Here is a 12,194-nt window from a genome sequence, read left to right as displayed (position 1 = left end):
CTGCAGGGGGGCAAGACCTGAGGGAGGCCCATGCCTTCTCTCAGTGTCTCCGGCCTCCTGGTGAGAGGGGCAGTGGAGGTTGCTTGACCTCTGACCTCTGTGTGATCTCTGACCTCGGCTTGACACTGGATGTCAGCATGGTATCCAGCCTCCTGAACTGACCAGTTGGGCCGGGCTCTGCTGCTGGCCGTGACACTGGTCTTGTGGGTCCTGTGGTGCTTTGGGGTTTCCTGAGAGCGGCCTCTGGCGTTAGCCTCAGGCTGAAGGCTAGACATGGAGCTGAGGGCCTTGTGCACGGCCTCCTCAATGTCCAGCAGCCTGGCCAGGGTCTGTTCCTTCAGCCGGGTGACCTCTGTGCTGACCCGCGTCAACTCCCCAAAGGCTTGCTCCACCGAGGCCTCGGGCTTGCGGGGGGCAGCAGGCACCTGAGGGGCATCTGCTTCCAGCTGGGGCACAGCCTCGAAGAGCCTGCACAGTGCCCGCACGTCCACGCTGCTTACGGCCTCCTCCTCCAGGGCTTGTACTTGGCTCAGGAGGCCCTGGAGCTCCTGGCAGCTTCCCTGCAGGGTCTCCAGGTGCTCTGGGGCCACCTGCTGGCCACCTTCCTTGGGCTGCTCTCCTGGGGGGCTGGGGCCCTGCTGCGGTGAAGTAGGGTCACTGCTGGGAGCTTCAAGCTTGGGGGGTTCAGGACTCTGCGTGTTGCCCAGAGCCTGACTCTCAGTGGGCCTGGGGCCTAGGGTGTTGAGGCCAGGCGGGGAGCCAGGCTGGCCTGGCACGGTGGGGACCTTGGTGGTCTGAAGGATGGCTGTATCTCTGTCACCTTGTGTGTGTTCTGGCCCCACCTTCAAGGAGGATCTGGGAGACAGAGCAGGGGGCTTAGGCAGCCTCTGAGGAGGATGAGTCAGGGATAGGTGGGCAGGTTTGGGGGGCACCTGGGGCTTTTTCCTTGGGGGTGTGCTGGGCTCCAGTTTCAGGGTGTTTGTCTGTGACCCCTCAGGGCCTCTCTGGCCATCAGGGCTGCTGTGGGGGTTGGGGAGGGGGTCCTGCAGGGGCTCGGAGGCTTGCTGGATGGTGTCCTCCTGGTGGCGGGTTCGGGCCGGGAAGTCGGCTCCCGTCACAGCAGCTGGGAGAGGAGGAGGAGGAGGAACAGAGGCATTATGGGAGTGTGGGCTGGCACCTGCAGCCCGAGCCCCAGAGGCCAGAGTGTGGTGGGCTAAAGGGGCAGCCTTCAGGGTGGTCTCTGCAGCTCGGAGCCCCCCTGGGCCGACTTCTGCCACTGCCTTCCCTGGAGGCCCCCAGGCGCTCTGTATGCTGTCCCCCGGCACTTCCCGCCCTGGCCCGAGACTTTGGCCCAGGCCTCCCCGGAGTGGGCTGGGAGTCTGGGCTGGGAGGGCAGCTTCCTTGTCCCTTGGATGGGGTTCGCTCTCGGAAGGCTGGACACCCCTGCGTGGGTCAAAGGTCCTCACTGGGTGAGCAGTGTAGACACCGTCCTGAACAGCCCCCCACCCCCCAGGCAGCCCTCCGGGTGATGCTTTCTCTTCCCCACTGACCTTTCGGGGGGCTGCTGAGATCTTGGGGTCACCTCTGGCCACAGGCCTGGTGTTGCTCTGGGCAGCACCAGGGGCCACGGCCGGTGCTTGCAGGAGACCATTCTGGCAGGGTGTGGAGGTGGCTGCGGGGCCCGGGCCTTGCTTGTGCTTGTTGAGGACTTGCTGTTGCAGGCTTTGGGCCTCGGCTGTTGCCATCCGCAGACTCTGCATGGCGGCCTGGAGGTCTGGGGCCCCGGGGCCCTGGGGTGCAGCCATGGCTCCTTCCGACTTCCCCAAGGCTGCCACCCTTTTCTGTCCAGTACGGCTGTCTTCCTGCTTTTCCGCAGCCTGCAAGCAGGCTGGGGCTGCAGCGTCCCCAGCCAGGGGGACTGCCTTTCCAACGGGCAGTGGGGGGCAGGTGGTCGTCCCTGGGCCTCGCAGATGCCCCATGCCCAGGGTGGGGTCCAGGGGAGGCACATGGATGATGCTGTCAGTCAGGGGCAGCCTCTGGGCCCCCTCGCTGCCTGGCACTGGGCTTGGGTCGGCCGGCGGCTCCCACCGCAGACTCTGCAGGCCACTCAGGTCCCCTTTGTTTATGCAGCCGGCCAGCAGCTGCACACTGCTCTTCTCGGGGGTCCTGCCGGCTGGCCGGGGCTGCAGGGAGTAGGCGGTCAGCGCCACCAGGCCCTGCTCTGTCTCCTGCATCACCAGCCCGATCCTCGCCACCGAGGCCCTGAGGCTACACGCCAGCACCTGCTGGAGCTCGGGGTCCAGGTCTTCGATACCCCTGCTGCTGCTGGGGGCTGGCAGCCTCAGTGGTGTGAGCTGGAGCTGGCCGGCCGGGCCCTCCTGCACCAGCAGCCCCTGCTGGTCCACATCTGGCCGGCGCAGCACTTGGCGGATGATCCTGGGGAGCTCGCCAGACACCAGCTCTTCCTTCCGGATGTGGGGGCGTCCCTGCCCTGGGCCTGGGAGCACGTACTTGGCAAGGCAGAGCTCCCCCGGCCAGCGGGCCTCCATGAGGATGCCGCCGTGGTGCAGGATGCCGGGCGTGGCGTGCAGAGTCCGCAGGGTCCCCTCGGCCGCAGTCTCCTGCCTCTCCGGCGCCCTGTTGCCTGAGGGGCCCACGGGCTGCTCTTCCTGGAGGCTACCCCCTCGGATGCTCTCGGCTGCTAGGGAGCCCATGGGGCAATTCTCAAAGAGCCATGTGAACTTGTGCACAGCATCCCCAGGGATGGGCCCGGGGGCTGCCCTGGACCCCTGGTCTTCCCTCTTTCCTGCCTCCAGGGCCTGGAAAACCTCCCTCTGGTGAGATACTTGCCCGGAAGGAATCTCCACGCGGCTGCAGTACCGCACAGGCCTTCTCCTGCAGGGCGGGCCTGAGGTCTGCAGGGGCTCCGTCTCAAAGACATGTCCATCTGTCTGTCTTTCCCCAGCCTGGACCTGGCCGACACGCAGATGCTGCTCCCTGGAGCCCTCCGACCTGTCCAGGGGCTGGGGATCAAACATCCAGGTGCAGGACCGGACCTCGGGCTTGGCTGTGGGGTCTGTAGCCTCTGCCCTCTGCTTGTCTGCCAGCTCACTCATCGGGCATGTCTCGAACAACCACCGGATGGTCTGCACGTCACCCTTTGCGGGGGCCTCAGGCCGGGTGCCTCCCTGACCTTTGCCCTCGTCTTCCTGTTGTTCCTGCCGCTCCCGCTGGTGGATCACCTCCAGGGGCTGGGTCTCAAAGAGCCACCGAGCGGTGCCCACGTCCCCAGCCACCACTTCCTGTCGGGTGATGCCCCGCACCACATCCACGGTGCTGGGCTGTCGGCCCAGCTGGTCTAGGGGCTGCGTCTCAAACATCCACCTGTAGCCCTGCACGTCACCCCCGACCACCTGCTCCCTGCTGACCGAGGTCAGGGCGTGGAGGTGGCCCTTGCTGTCCTGCATGGCGTACACTGGGGACCCTGTGTCCTGGGGCTGCCCACAAGAATTGGGCCCTTCTGCTCTGCTCATGCTCCTGGGGGCCAGGGGCTCACCCTGCCCAATGCTGTCCAAGGGGAGGGTCTCAAAAAGCTTCTTGAAGGTCTTCACGTCCCCCTTCACCCCGTCCCTCTCGGGGGCACTCTGAGAGAGGGGCAGTGCTGAGCAGCCGCCACTGGACAGACGCTCAGACCCAAGCCCCTCCCCCTCCTGGGGGCCCACCTGCTGCAGGTGACCCACTTGGACCTTGTCTGTGAGAGCGTCCAGGGGCGTCGTCTCAAACAGCCACAGGGTGGAGCGGACGTCACCAGGGACCACCTTCTCCTTGGGTGGGGCTTCCGCTGCGGCCCCCTCCTCCCCCTTCAGAGTGTCCAGAGCTTGGGTCTCAAACAGGTGCCGCTGCTGCTGAACGTCTGGGCCGGGCGGGATGAGGTCCGGGGAAGGCTGGAAGTCCTTCTCGTCCACTGCCATTTCCCGGATGGCGTCCAGGGGCTGCGTCTCAAAGAGCCAGCGAGCTGCACTGACGTCGGGCCGAGCCCCCTCCTCCAGGGAGATGCCCCGGATCACCTTCACCTGGCTGGGGTCCCGGTTGATGGTGTCCAGAGGCTGCGTCTCAAAGAGCCAGCGGGCGGACCTCACCGCGTTGCTGTGGATCTCCTCGCGGCAGGCGGCCTGGACCTCGTGGATGGCGCCCTCTGCGTCCCGGATGGCGCACAGCGGCTCCGTCTGGAACAGCTTCACTGTCTTCCTCACATCGCCCTTCAGCTCCTGGATCTCGGAGCGCAGCTCCAAGGGGCTCTGCTCCTGCACGGAGGGGCGAGAACCCAGGCGGTCCAGCGGCCGTGTCTCAAAGAGCATCCTGGTGCCCTGGACGTCTCCGCTGGCCGCGGGCTCCCTCACTGTAGCCTGCGGTGGCTCGTCCTGGCCTGTCAGCTCACCCAGTGACTTTGTCTCAAACAGCCAGCGGGCTGCGCGCACGTCCCCTCCAGAGGCCTGGGGGGCGGCTGGCTCCTGGTCCGTGCTGTCGGCAAAGGAGCCTTCCTCAAACTTGCGGGAGGTGGCCTGGACATTGCCACCAGGCACTGGCTCCTTGGCGGCTGGCTTCTCGTGGTCCCCGATGGCGTCCAGCCGCCAGTTCTCAAAGATCCAGCGCATGCACTGGACGTCACCCTCCGTGGGCTCCTCAGAGCCCAGGACGTCGGCCAGGTCCTCAGCCACGGCCTCGGCCAGGTTCTTGCGGAGCTCGGGGTGGATGTGCCTGTAGAGACGGCGCAGTTCGCTGGCTTGCCGCTGCCGGTGGAAGTTGGAGAAGGACTCCTTGGACGGTGGTGGCGGCAGGTCCTCCAGGGCTGGGGGTGGCGGCAGGGGCAGGTCCTCTGTGGTCGGCATGGGGATGGTTGGTGTGGGGGCCGCCTGTGTCTGGGTGTCTGCCAGCCTCCTGAGGAGAAGGGGCGGAGGTGAGGATGGGGCTGGGGACCACAGGTGGGCTGGGGGCTGGTTGCTGGGAGAGACAGCAGGAGGCAGGGCGCAGGGGCAGAGCACCCTTCAATGATACCCACGTAGAGATTCCCCCTCCTCTGGACAGACGGGGTACTGCCTGGTCTGGCCTCACTCTGCCATCTGCTTGACGGGGTTCATGATGAGCCTTGAACTGAGGAAATGTGACGTCATCCAGCAACGGGGGGTCCCTGCTTCCCCAGTGTCACCTGGTCACCAGGGAGCAAGTGGGGGCCTACTGGACATGAAGCTCCTCCCTTGAGCCCCACACAACCCAAACCCATTGCCGTTGAGCCCATCCAACTCATTGTGACCCTATAGGACAGAGTAGAGCTGTCCCACAGGATTTCCAAGGAGCGGCTGGAGGATTCGAACTGCCGACCTTTTGGTGATCAGCCGAGCTCTTAACCACTGTGCCACCAGGGCTCCATTCAGCCCCACAAGGTGTGTCCCTAAACCAGTGGGCAAACTGGGCATGTCCCATCCTCCTTTTCCAAAGTCAGTTTGTCCCCTTAGAGGACTCCGGGTGAGTGGCCTGGGAGAATCCCGACTTATGGGGTCCCAGCCAGGGAGACTGAAACCAGTTCCCATGGAGTCAGCTCTGACTCACGGCGACCCGTGTGTGTCAGAGGAGAGCTGTGCTCCATGAGGTTTCCGATGGCTGGTTTTTCAGAGGTAGATCACCAGGCCTGCCTTCCCAAGTGCCTCTGGGTGGACTAGAACCGCCAGCCTTTCAGTTAGCAGCCCAGCGCATTAACTGTCTGCACCCAACAGAAGTGGGACCACCCTAAACCGGTGACTGATTTCCTGTGGAGACAAAATTCCCTTTTGGAACACCAGAGGGTGCCCTTGCCACTTTGGCTGGGAGCTCAGCAGCAGCTTTACCTCGATTCTCTGCCGCCTTTCCCAGGCCCCCGGGGGCGTGGCGGGCGGGGGCTGGTCATCAGCCCATGCCATAGAGGATGTAGTCCAGGCTCAGGGAGGGGCAGCTGTTCACCTGATAGCTTGTGGTCAGCCAGAGCCAGATTCTGAATTCCTGATCAGAGTTGTCTGTGCTGCACCCCAAGGCTCAGAAGGTCTGAGCCAGGCGGATCTCAAGGGCCTTCTAGTCTAACATCTCGTAACTGAAGAGCAGGAAATGGGGGCTCAGAAGGAGTGAGGTCTTGGCAAATGAGTGGCTGGCAGTGCTGGCTTGGGGATTCCAGACCTCATATGGGGCTTGGCCCCAAGAAATAAGACGGTGGGGAGTGAAATTTCCCTCCTGTCTTCCCCAGCAGGCACCCCTAGGAGAAAGCGAGGGTGACCCCTACACAGGGGGGACCGTGGGGCAGGGGTCGTTTCTGCAGAGACAGCCCCCCCGCCAACCACCATGTGCAAGCAAGGCCAGCTTCAGGGCCTCCCAGGTGCAGGGCCTCAGGCTAAGTCCTAGCCCTTCACCTGGCATCATTAATGCTCCTCACTCCACCCCTCCAGCCCAGATCAGCTCCTCGCGCCTCTCCCTCCCTCGTCACATCCATTATCCTTCTACGGTGGGCGCGCTGTCTCTCCCCAGCTCCGCACGCTTGTCTGGTCTCTGTCCTGTCTTATCTGCCTTGTGACAGGTGTACAGACAGCCAGGAGAGGCCAGAAGGGAAAGAATGAGAAGCACGTACCCCCTCCTGCCGCTCCTGACCCACTGCTGGGCTGGTGCTAAAGATAGCCGAGGCCCTGGCCAGCAGGGCAGCCCTGGGCCCGGGGGGAGGGCTCAGGCTCAGCCAGCGGGGGCCCAGGAACTCTTGGGGGCCCCCACCTTCGATGCCTAGGCTCCCCTGAGCCCTGGCCCCACCCCGGGTCCTGACACCCGTGTTGTGTCAGGCCTCTGGCCTGCAGGGAGACCAGATGCTGGCCCCTGAACGCTGGCCCCTGGAAGCCTCCCCTGGCCCAAGGGGCTTGGGGTAGCAGCAGGGACACTGGCAGCAGGGGAGAGCAGGGCCTCCTCCTCAAGCTTCCCTCAGGAAGAGGAGGGGAGACTTGGGGCCCGCTTCCCCACCCCCACCCCGCAGGCCCTGGCGTAGAGTCTCGGCAAACCCTCTGGGCAGTGTCCTTCAGTCACTGAGCTTCTGTGAGGACCCCAGCCGGAGGCGAACCCGTGCCTTCAGGACCTCCGCTCTAGCTGTTGGCACCACCCTGGTGGCAGATGGCGTGGGCAGGCCACCAGCCCACCCCACCCCCAGGAATCCCCAGAATCTCTGCCATGGTCACGCGCTATTAGAATCAAGACTCCAGGGATGTCAGACCCAAGGGCCCTCAGAGGTCAATGAACCTGACCCTCTGTCGTTCAGTTGGGGAAACTGAGGCCCAAAGGGAGGAGAGAAGTTTGTCCAAGGCCTCAGCGAGGCTGCAGTCAGCAGAAGCAGGTTTCCTGCCTGCTGTGAGGATGGGGTTTCTAGTGGGCGGGGGAGATCTGTAACCCAAGAAATATCGCAGAGCCTGGCCTCCTAGGATGGGGCCAGCCTCCCAGGGTGACCCCACCTTTGTCCCAGATCCCTCCTCCTTGGCCCAGCCCTGTCCTCACATCTGTGCAGACTCAGATCTGGGCCCCCCAGCCTGAGCCCCAGATCTGGAGAAGGACCTGGACAGACTTAGCACGCAGCTCCACCCCCACCGCAGGTCCTACACAGGGGTGGGGGATGGGGGAGGGGGGCTGGGCTCAGGCCAGCCTTGGGCAGATATTCCAGGGCCAGATATGCCAAGACTTTAGCCCACAACAGCTGGACAGGGGGCTCGTCCTGGCAAAGCAGACTCAGGCCTACGTACCACTCATTGCCCCAGGACCTCCCTTGTCTCTTCCATCCCTCCTTCCTGCCTGGGAACACCCTGGGGACCCTTAAAGCCTGAACCGACCCGTTGCTCATAGTGACCCCATAGGACAGAGTAGAACTGCTCCATAAGGTTTCCAAGGAGTGGCTGGTGGATTTGAACTGCCGACCGTTTGGTTAGCAGCTGAGCTCTCAACCACTGCTCCACCAGGGCTCTGAAAAGCTCTATCCCTGTATTTAAAAAATTGCAATCCAGCCACCTCCTGGATCATGCCCAGGCAGACTGGTGAGAGCCTGTCCCTTCTGCGGCCTCAGGCCTGTGGTGGCCACTCTGGGCGCCCGCCCACCCCAACCCGGGCTCAGCTGACTCTCCCTTAACTGCTTCATGGATTCCTTATATCAGAGATCTCTCCACTCAGTGAACACCCAGACACATGGCCCTCAGCCCTTCCTCCACCCAGAGCCACCCACCAGGGTCCAGAGGGGTCCCAGCCTGAGGGCCACCTGCCGAGCATGGACCACAGGCAGGTTACTCACACGCTCTGGGGTCTGTGGCGGGTATGACCTGGGGCTCTGTCGATCCTCTGGGGTGCCTACTGTGCTGGCTGTCTCCTCTGGGTCTCTGTCCCCTGCCAGCCCCGGCAGCTGCCTTTATCTTGTGGCTGGGGGGTGGGCCGGGTGGGGGCGGACAGGAGAGGCTAAGTTCAGAGTATGAAGTGGCTCGGTTATTTTTAGGGCTTTTGGAAGTCACTCTTCCATAGGGGGAATCAGTTACATGTCCTTTGGACTGGGGAGGGGGAGGGGGTGAGGGCGCTTCATTCACCCCAAGTCTGATCTGAGGGTTGAGGCTAGTGACTCACCCACATGGGGGGTGAGGGTGCCTGGACTATTCTGAGGGATGAATAAGGAGGGGTATCTGACAGCTGGACGGCCTCTGACTTCCTGAGCATGTTGCCCGGAAGCTGGAGGGCCCCTGAGGGCAGGGCCAACCTCTTCTCTGTTTCTGGTCGAGGTGCTTCTGAGAGTAAGGTCCAGCTCTCCTCCATCCCTTTCTGCACTAAAGATCTCCCCTTCTCTCACCATCAGGGAGTCCGTGGGTGGTGCAAAGGGTTAATGCACTCGGCTGCTAACTAAAAAGTTGATGGTTTGAGTCCACCCAGGTGCACCTCAAAAGAAAGGTCTGGCGGTCCACATCATAGAAGCCAGCCACTGAAAGTCCTAGGGAGCATAGTACTGCTCTCCACATGGGATCGCCATGAGTCGGAGCTGACCCCGTAACACAGGTCCACACAGCCCGAGGGAGGCCGTGAGTCGGAGCTGACCCCGTAACACAGGTCCACACAGCCCGAGGGAGGCCGTGAGTCGGAGCTGACCCCGTAACACAGGTCCACACAGCCCGAGGGAGGCCGTGTGTTGGGGAGAGACCCCGTAACATGGGTCCACACAGCCCGAGGGAGGCCGTGTGTTGGGGAGAGACCCCGTAACATGGGTCCACACAGCCCGAGGTAGGCCGTGTGTTGGGGAGAGACCCCGTAGCATGGGTCCACACAGCCCCGAGTGAAGCCGTGTGTTCGGGAGAGACATCTGAACTGTCAGGTCCCAGCCTTCACTAGGCCCTGATTTGTCAAAGATTTCCTCAGAGTGGTTTTCTGGTTTTGACACTCGACGATCTGGGCCCTGTTTACTCCCAGATTCTTCCCGCCTGACTCAGGGCCCAGACTTTCTGGGAATGGGGTGGGGGGCGGCATGAGGGATGCTGACTGTGAGGTTATTTCTGACCCTGGAGTCATCAGCTTCCCAGTCACAGGCAGAGTGGGGGGGCGGCACACCTGCCCCCTCCTTTGCTGCCCTGAGGCAGGGGGCCTAGCAGCTTAAGAGATGCCCGTGTTTGGGCTGGGAAGGGGAAGTGTGGCCAGGGATGTCCGAAGACCATCCACAGAAGACTGGAAGGAGGCATTTTGTCCCTGGGGGAGGCCGCCCAGGTGCCGTGTCTGAGAACCTGCGGGTGCCTTGTGGTACCTGGCAGAATGGGGTCTTGCTTTTGACACCCCAATGCCCGCTGTGCTAGTGGGTGATGCCAGTCACTGCTCACTTTTTCCACTGAGTCATTTCAGTTGTACAGTCAGCCTCAGGGGCACCTGGATGCCCCCCTCCGTGCCTCCTCCCTCTGCCCCTTCCCTTGTTCTTTTCTGCCCCCCAGGCCCCTGGCTGTCCCTGGGAAGGGCAGGAAGATGCAGGGTACAGACCTCTCCGGCCAGCACGCCAGGGGAGGAGGGGTCCTGGGTCTCTGACTCCTGAGAGAGCAGCCTCTCCCTGCGGCTACTGAAAGTGCCTACTTTGCAGAGTGGTTTGAGGCCTGAATGGATGAAAATATGAAACGGTGTAGCACGTAGCACGTGCATAAAAGTGCCTGCTGTGACTGTATGTGCTATTTCGTATTTACAGATCGTTTATATTTTCATATACTTTATATACAATGTAAATATATTTATATAAAATTTATATATGTTGTTGTTAGGTGCTGTTGAGTCAGTTCTGACTCACAGTGACCCTCTGTACAACTGAACGAAACACTGCCTGGTCCTGCGCCATCCTCACGATTGTTGTCATACTCGAGCCCGTTGTTGTAGCCACTGTGTCAGTCCATCTCGTTGAGGGTCTTCCTCTTTTTCGCTGACCCTCTACCTTCCACACATACATATACACACACACACACAGACACACACACACACAAACACCTTTGTGGAACTCACTTTTATTCACCTCAAATGTGATAATTTACGGGAGAGATTTCTCAGGCCCCAAGGTCAAGAAGGAGGCCCTTCCCGAGCATTGTTTTCCTGTAAACGGCTGTGCTGTCCAGTAGAGCCGCTAGTAACCGTGTATGGCTATTTAAATCCAAATAAATTTAAAATTAGATAACATTAAAGATTCAGATTCTCCATCATTCTAGCCACGTTTCAAGTATTTCATTGAGGCACGGGGCTAGTAACTGTCATGCTGGACAGTGCAGAAAATTTCAATCACTGCAGAAAAATCGAACCGACTGTGTTTCCCTCTTTACCTTGGCTGCTAGGAAGGTCTGAGTGAAATTTCTCGTCCTCTTCTAGCACGTCACTGGGGTGAGCAACCGTTCTATTGCCTGTCAATGGGGGATTTCCTCAGACAAGGGGCTTTTAGAAAGTTCCAAGAAAACCGGGACAAGTCGGTCACCCTATGTAAGATCTAACAGTATTATATCACACAGTATCCATTATGAAGCCATTAAGGTGGCAAACGAGGCATTATTTATCGGAGTCTTTGGTGGAGATGTTGTGTACCTATCAGCCCCCACAGATCGTACAGGAATGAGGTCAGAGCAAATACACTGTGCTGGAGCTGAATGGCTCTACTGATCCCTGTCAAAAGGCAGGAGGGCACTGGGGGAGGGAGCGCTCACGGCCCCTTCTTTTGACCCTACTGCTCCCCCTGCCAGCCCCTCCCTCCACGTGGAACTCCACCAAAGTTGGGGATCAGTCAGAAGTTCAGGCCTTCTGGTAGAAGCCGGCCCTCTCAGGCGAAACTCGAGAGTGAGCAGCTGGTAGCTGACTCACCTGCAGTTTTGGGAGAGGCAGGATCCAGGAGAGAGTAAGAGCCCCACTGCCTGAGTTTAAATCCCACCTGTGGTACTTACTAGCTGTGTGACCTGGGCAAGTTACACATCTCCTCTGTCCCTCGGTTTCCTCAGCCTGTCAAATGGGGATAATGATTGCATGTACCTCAAAGGGTTATTGTGAGGCTAATATGGGTTATTACAGTAACAACGTTTCTCCCCAGACCCCAGCTTCTCCAGGACCCCGAGCCCCGGGTGTCCTCTTGCTCTGCAGGCAAGCGTCCTTCAAGGCACTGCTGCAGTCCTGGCTTCCACCCACCAGGAAGCAGACACTGGTGCCAGAAGGCAGCTGCGGGTGGCCAGCTGAGTCTGTTCCAGGCCTGCAGGGGACAGTCCCCTCACCCTCTTGTAAAATAAACTGAACGGAGAGAAGGGATTTTCTGCTCTGGGGCCCGCTTAAAGGTGGGCAGATTTGAGGAGTCTCCAGCCCCTTGCCATAGGGATGTTTTGGCTGCGGAGTGAGAGGCAGGAAGGCGAGTTTCTGAGTGTGGGATCTGGTGTCAGCCTGCGGTCAGTCGCCAGTCTGTCTCTTGCTATTTATATGGCCGCTGGGAGTCTTTCTTCTCTCTGTACCCTAGTGTCTCAGTGTGGGGTCTACCAAGAGCGAAGCCTGAGACGAGGATTTGGGGGCAAGTGATTTGACTGGAAGTGATTCCAGGCAGCGTGGCGAGGGGGCAGAGGATGAGTCAGAGAAGGGAGGAAAGCAGGTGGCCTCTGTCAGCAACTGGGGTTCATCCCACTGGGCAC

General features: G+C 60.9%; 1 protein-coding gene across 1 annotated transcript in view; it reads right to left on the bottom strand.

The window, feature by feature from the left end:
* The window catches only part of XIRP1 (xin actin binding repeat containing 1), a 9,189-nt gene extending 4,051 nt beyond the window's left edge, over positions 1-5,138 (bottom strand). The window contains exons 1-2 of the mRNA XM_012555809.2: positions 5,113-5,138; positions 5-5,001 (exon numbers count right to left, since the gene is read on the bottom strand). Coding sequence (XP_012411263.2) covers positions 5-5,001; positions 5,113-5,138 — 5,023 coding nt within the window. The remainder of the gene's footprint in view (positions 1-4; positions 5,002-5,112) is intronic.
* Positions 5,139-12,194: the final 7,056 nt, after the last annotated feature.

This window comes from Trichechus manatus, unplaced genomic scaffold (genome assembly GCF_000243295.1).
Source record: "Trichechus manatus latirostris isolate Lorelei unplaced genomic scaffold, TriManLat1.0 scaffold00049, whole genome shotgun sequence".
In the NCBI taxonomy this organism is placed as follows: domain Eukaryota; kingdom Metazoa; phylum Chordata; class Mammalia; order Sirenia; family Trichechidae; genus Trichechus; species Trichechus manatus.
This window is presented reverse-complemented; position numbering and strand designations above follow the sequence as displayed.